The sequence below is a fragment of the Gavialis gangeticus genome, unplaced genomic scaffold (genome assembly GCF_001723915.1).
Source record: "Gavialis gangeticus isolate Ggan-Ray unplaced genomic scaffold, GavGan_comp1, whole genome shotgun sequence".
Classification (NCBI taxonomy): domain Eukaryota; kingdom Metazoa; phylum Chordata; order Crocodylia; family Gavialidae; genus Gavialis; species Gavialis gangeticus.
The window spans coordinates 121328539-121335357 of NW_017729022.1; the positions used below are offsets into that span (position 1 = coordinate 121328539).

At 43.3% G+C, this 6819-nt stretch overlaps 1 protein-coding gene across 2 annotated transcripts in view; it reads right to left on the reverse strand.

The window, feature by feature from the left end:
- The window catches only part of ANAPC1 (anaphase promoting complex subunit 1), a 103462-nt gene that overhangs the window by 44044 nt on the left and 52599 nt on the right, over window positions 1–6819 (reverse strand). For both annotated transcript variants that reach the window (XM_019516111.1, XM_019516110.1), the window contains exons 26-27: window positions 6044–6270; window positions 342–460 (exon numbers count right to left, since the gene is read on the reverse strand). In XM_019516111.1, coding sequence (XP_019371656.1) covers window positions 342–460; window positions 6044–6270 — 346 coding nt within the window. The remainder of the gene's footprint in view (window positions 1–341; window positions 461–6043; window positions 6271–6819) is intronic.

Sequence of the window (6819 nt, forward strand, 5' to 3'; positions counted from 1 at the left end):
GGGGGGGGGGGCGATCAGGTCTACATTTAGCTGTTCTTTTTAATTGGGTCTCTCACCACATGGGGAGTTTGCATCCTCATGGCCTTGACCAACTTGGGGTCCCATCACAGCTACAAATATCAATCAGTGCTTTAGGACATTACTTAAGTCCTAAGGTCCATAACTTTGCTTTACTTTACGATGGTGAGTGGCCCCACTGAAGTCAGTGGCAAAAATAAAGCATATGTTCAAGTCTTGTAGGATGAGGGAATCAGTCACCTAACAAGCCTAGGATTTACTGGCATTTAGTTATTTTAAATCAAGTCAATCAACCCAAAGGGAGGAAGTGCTGAATGACATACCTGTTAGATTCAGTTTAGGAATAGGCAATGGTTCTGTTGGAATTGGATGATAAGAGAACAGAGTAAACATTCCTCGTCCTACAGGTAGTGCCATTGTCCGCTGACACAGCTGTAACAACCTATTTGGGAGAAATAAAAAAAATAAAAGCTCAAAGAACAGCACTGAGAACATATGACACACACAGATCACACCGCTTACTGCTACATTAGGGGAGTACATCAAGGGCTCGGTGAACAACTGTTCACCACAGCGCCCTTGGGGAAAACTGGGAGGAATAGCCACAAACTCCTGGAAGAGCGTTTCATACTCAACATTAGGAAAAACTTTTTCACAGTCAGGGTGTCCAGACGGTGGAATAAGCTCCCTCCAGAGGTGGTGCAATCACCTACTCTGGAAATCTTCAGTAGGAGACTGGACAGTCACCTTGCTGGGATCACCTGACCCCAGTTGTCTTTCCTGCCTGGTGCAGGGGGCCAGACACGATGATCTTCCAAGGTCCCTTCCAGCCATACAATCTATGAATCTATCTGTACAAATGGTAAGTAGGAGACACTCATTCCTCAAAAGAATGAGAAGTTAGGTTATTGCCTGTGTGCCAGACCAACCTTATAAACTGAAAATTAGTAAGAATAAAGGGGTAAAAAACATTAGTCTAAGGCCATGGAAAGATATGTATTTGAAGCACTTCAAATGCAGCAAATGCAGACATGTGCTTCTCTCCACATCTCCTTCCCTCCCCATCAACACGAAAGTGCTTCAAAATGGGGGGTTGGAAATGAGGAATCCCTGCAGGCCTCTCAGCCTCTTGCGATTCCTTGAGACAGCAGAGTACACAGAGTTCATCTGCTGTCTGCCTACATCCACTCCCTGCCCCGCACCAGTGGAGGTGGGGATGGAGGGAGCAAAGCACTATGGGATGCCAAAAAGACCATTGGCCTGCACAGATGTTTCAGGAAATGCTTCCAAAGGAGATACTTAAAAAAAAAACATTCTTTTTTTTTTCCAAACTATTTTTGAAGCATTTCTTCAACTGGATACATCTCTACTCATACTTTCTGGAGCACTCAAAACCATTTGTAACCCTTCAAAGAGCACATCTGTCCAGGGCCTACAGTTATAGACAGAGGTAACTATTAACCACTTTAAAAGGGGAGGGGCTGTTGCCCCTCAGAAGAATGAAACGGTTGTTTTGATTTAACTGTTTCTTCCATATGCTTCTATAGCAGCAGTTTTCAAACTTCCTGAAGTCATGGAACCCTTTCATATCACTACTTTTGCTGCAGAATCCCTGTCCTAAAAAGTGATGTGGATCCAAGTGACCCAACCCCACAATGGTGGCACACTGCCTCCCAGTCCTCTCTGCCATTACGCCCAGTCTCTTTGTGGAACCCCTGATGACCTTAGTGTGGAACCCCAGGGCTCCACGCTGCAGTTTGAAAACTGCTATTCTACAGCAACACGTGAGATAAATAACTGTAACTTTAAACAGGAATGAAATACAGTCCCAGTTACAATGGTTTGTAACGTGTGTCACTACAGAAACATGCAGCTGTAACAGTTGCAACGTATTTATACAACACCATTTTTATACCAATATAAATGTTACTTCTGTCTTCTGTCTACAAAAATGGCTTAACAGTGTTAAACAGCAGTTCATCAAAAGTTTTTGTCCCTTCCCAGAACCCTTCCCCTCCCCACCAGGTTTAATCTAATCTTTTAGCAGAGATCATGTTGAAGCAAATGTATTTAACTAGAACACATACAAATAAGAAATCTAAGCTATTTATAGTTCAGCAGCCATATGCAAATGTAACGATGATAGATAAGATCTATAAAAGAGAAGGTAAAATAGAGAAGGCTGTCATGTACAATCCTGTTATGACTACTAGAGACTCCTAGTAATAACCCATGAACAGTACACATGTACTTCAAGGAGACAAATCGGTACCAATACTTCAAGGAGACAAATGTACTTGCTTAGGAGACTCTCAGGGCTCATCAAATTACTCAGCTCATTATGTCAGATGATATTTCTTTGTACTCTTAGCATCTATTTTTATAGAATGTTTTACAAGGTCATGATGCTATAAAGAAATTGATTACTCACTAGAAATAAGGATTACCTAAGAGATAAATGTCAGATACATAAAAATTAGTGTCAACAGTCTGCTGAAAGCCTGACAAGCCTATTGCAATCCTATGGCGTGGTTTAGGATGTGAGAGGTATGATTCTGCACCATGCTGCCCTTGATTCTCGGGGGCTTACAAATGCTCCTCTGCAGGCAAAGGTCTCCAGTTTTATGGGGAGCGAGCTGGGGGAATGGAGCTGAGATGCTGAGCTTGCACCTACCTGAAGGAGTTACTTCTGTTGCTGGCAATGTTAAGACTGTTGCTTAACAGTCTTAACTCTTTAACTAATCTTTTGAGGCTCTCTGGCTGGTACAATACAATACAGGAGAAACAGTGCACCTCACATTACATAGCCACAAAAAAGAAAATAGTTGTTCTAGTCCGAGGGCAACTCTCTCTTTAACTGTGCCTCGCATTTTCCCCTGGAGAGTGGGGAGGCAGCCTTGCCCTCCCCATCCATCACAGTGCTGGCTATTTACCCTGCTAGCCATGCTCAGATGAGAAAGGTTAAATGATGAATCATTTAACCAATGAAACCAGTGATAACCAGTTAGTTTATCATTTAGTGTGGGAGATGGCACAGTCTAGCAGGGAAGGTGGGGAAGGGAAGCCGGGCAGTTCCCCAGAAGGAACTGGAAGGCAAGAGGGAGGTGAGAATAGTACCCCTGTTCACCTATGAGGTTAAAGAGGAAAACAGCAGGCAGCCTACTGACTTGTCAATTTAGTAGTTAGGTGCTCAGTCACAGGTGCTCCCTCCCTCCCTCCCACCCACCCAGCCCATGATTTCAGGGCTTCAGGTGAGCAGCGTTGTCTAGTGGGGCATGCAACTTGCCAATGTCTCCTCCCCCTTCCTCCCTGCCCCCCCATATCAAAGGGCTAGGGGAGCATTTGAGCTGCTGTGTTATTAGTTAACTTTTAACCGACATAATTAGAGAAATTTAAATGGATAATTTTTAATGAGATTTACATCCCTAGCTCAGCTGTGCCCCAGAAGCTCCTAGCACCCAAGGTGCCCTCCTGCTCACCTCCCTTCATGCACAGAAAACCTCCACTCTGCAGATGGTGTCCCCACCTTATGTTCCCAGCTGCCATGGCTTTCTAGGATGGGAAGGAAGGTGGTTTGCCTGGATCCACCAAAACCTGGTTAACAGGATCATGCCCACTGTCCCTTACCTTCTGCACCCAAGCTGCTGTGTCCTTCTAGGATGGGAGACTCCAGTGGGCAGAACTAACCCAAGCACTCACTCTGATCAATGTGATCCAAAAACCAGGGAAAAGTGCACTGAGTATCAAACCATTACAAATTACTGTCATGAATAGCACTTTCATCATATTTCACCCCTACTGCATAGTCTTGGGTTTGACAGAGAGAAATGAAGTCATCCAGCGGAAAGAAGGCAAATAGTGGGTCTATATGCAGAAAACCAGTGTGCTACGTGTTCAGTGCTGCTGGCCAGTCTTCTGTAGATGTAGTGTCATCTGTTGATTTAGGCCCTTATTACACATTGCACTATAAGCTGCTTAAATGTTGATCAGTGTTAGTACCAGCTCAAGTTTGGAGCAGTTGCACGTTAAGGCTAAAAACCTTCTCTGACTGCCTCTGACCTGCACACCCATGACTTGCCACTAGAGGACTGGTGAGCAGGGACCAGACTAGGATCTACAGCTGCGAGTTGCTACTACAGGGCTGGTGAGCCATGAAAGACTTCTATCCCTGCTCTAGGTGCAGGGGGGTGAGAAATGAGCTGGGGGAAGGGAGAACATGAAGCTGAGAATTAAGGGGATGGAGGTGAGTAATGAAAGATGAAAAGATGGAAAGAAAATGGGAGTGGGGGAAGGGTGGTGAAATAAAATAAGTCAGCCACTGAAGGATAAAATAAAAAGTAAAGAGAATTTTAAAAGAAATAAAGAGGAAGTAAATTAAAGGACATGTCATGTTTTAATAAATTGGGACTGGGGTTTAAGGGGTGCTGGTCATGCTTCCCAGGATGGCTGGGAAATGGGAGCAGTGAGGGAAAATACTTTTGGGGGAGCTACTACCCCTGCCCTGGAAGGGAAGCCTTAGCTCACGGGGACCCCATCCAGCTTCCTACCTCATTCCCTGCAAATCCTTTAGCACCCACTCCTAAACCTGTCCATGCCCTGCAACCTGGCTTGCTGGCATGTGTTCTGCAGGTTATTTGCATAGGGTTGCACTCCTGGAGGTGGGAAGGTCACACCCCCAAGGGCTGGAGGGGGAAGGTGGCTTAATGCCAAACTGCCCCCTGGGCAGTAGAGTTCAGGGAGTGGAAAGTTTCTCCACACACAACAGGAGGGTGGGGGAGAGGGCACTACATCCTAGGATACTGGAGGACTGCAATTTGGGTGGCTCATCGGTAGGGAGTAGCCACACACTAATGGAACAAGAGCTGGGTAACATGGATCAGAGATAAACCTGCCCTGAAGTAGAATAGCTAAGTTGCCCAAAGTGTGCATAAAACTATCTGAAAGCATTAATGTGTAGACAACCCATGGATTAAGAGCTCCAGGAGCTGCTTAAAATTAATGTGCAACAAGACCCTCAGAGAGAGGCAAAACCCCTTCCGTGGAAACCATTAAGCAGGATACTCCATGGATCAAAATTAGATTCGTGGTCTTTACGCAGGAAACACTCAGTTAGGAGAGGGTGTAGCATGGTCTCTCTCACTTATTCCACATTTCAGACAGTTTATTTGCTCCTAAGATATTAATTGATAAACCAGCTCCATGGTTTTGAAAAGATGTATCACAATATACTGGGTCTACGTGCACTACATAGAAGATCTCATATTTGTCTGACAAACAGGCCGCATTTAACATCAGAATGTGAATAATGATGTTTTTGAACAGCTGGGTCAGTCTAGAATTGGATCCCATGCATCTTTGCTTCTTTTGAACCAGACAGGACGCTACAAAATACTTTCAGACCATAACAGCCCAACTTTAACATGTTCTTTTGAGGCCAGGCCAATCCAACAATCTTGCCGATATTTTGCTCCAGCAGTTCAGAGGGAGACTTCAGTTTTTATTCATGTTAAAGCTCAGACTCCTTAATTTTGAAACACAAACATCTTATGTGAATAATATGAACACAGGATCTCTCTTAATACTGGTGCCCAGTGAAACATACAGGGATATGTGGTTATCCCTCATTTAAATTTAAAATTCACCAACAGTATTTGCATGACACGTATAACTGTACTCCCAGTCACACACCCTTAACCTTACTACTTCTCAGAACAGCTAAAATTTTACAGTAAAGGAAGTGGCAAATCTGCAACCTGTCCCAGAAAGCTCTCTTATGTTTTCTCTCTGTTTTACTTCTCTGAGGAGAGATAACTAACTAAAAGACTACTTCTATTAATCTACAGTTCCTCTTCCCCCCTTCCCCAAGAGAATCACGTACTTAAGAACAAACCAAATATAGAATGATATTTCCCAGCCACCTCTTTGATATTACAGAAATAATACTTTGAGATGTTTATAATGTGGAGAGTTACAGTAATCCCCATCTTAGTGAGCCACTGGTAAATAACCACTAGAAACAATTTACCTGTTTTCTTTTTCTTCTATATATTCATGATCACTGACTTCTGGCATCTGTACTACATTGACACGTACAGGATGGGCACTTTGAAGGAGTCTGCGTACTTCCTGTACTCTCAAATCCTCACTCCATATTAGTGACATCACTTCCTGGTTCATATCATTCATACCATCATCCTCCTCTTCTGCCTCAGCTCCTGAAGGCACATCAGATGAGAGCACTTGGGAAACAGACTAAAAGGGAACAGAAAAAAAGAGGGAAATTATTTCTAAGAAAGTGAGCCTAGACCACTGAGTTTTATTAAACAAACCAGATGACAGTAGTGTGACCCGAAGTGTGGAGCTGTCACCTAAAGTGAGGATTCTCTGGGAGTAAGGGACTGAGATCTCTGGAGCTTCAGAACTTGGAACTGATCATACTCACACACACCAGTAGGATAAATGTGATCACACAGATTGCAAAATATTGTTTCTTAGGTTCCAACAATGAAGTAAATGGATTTTGACAACTTTAACTCCTGTTGCAAAAGTAGAAAAGGCAAGAAAATGCAAATAGGTGACTGCTGAGGTACTGTAACCTTCTTAATGATATTCCACTATAGATGGAACAGAACCTTTGCAGAATCAAGAATGCTCCCTCTATGTTCCTACACAAGTATCAAACACATACAAGGACAATAAGAAAGTGCATGAATTTCTCTTGCATGTTTTTCATTTTCTAAGTTCAATAGTGGAAAATGGAAACTGGGAAAGACTTTTATTTTTTTTTTTTTTTTTTTAAGG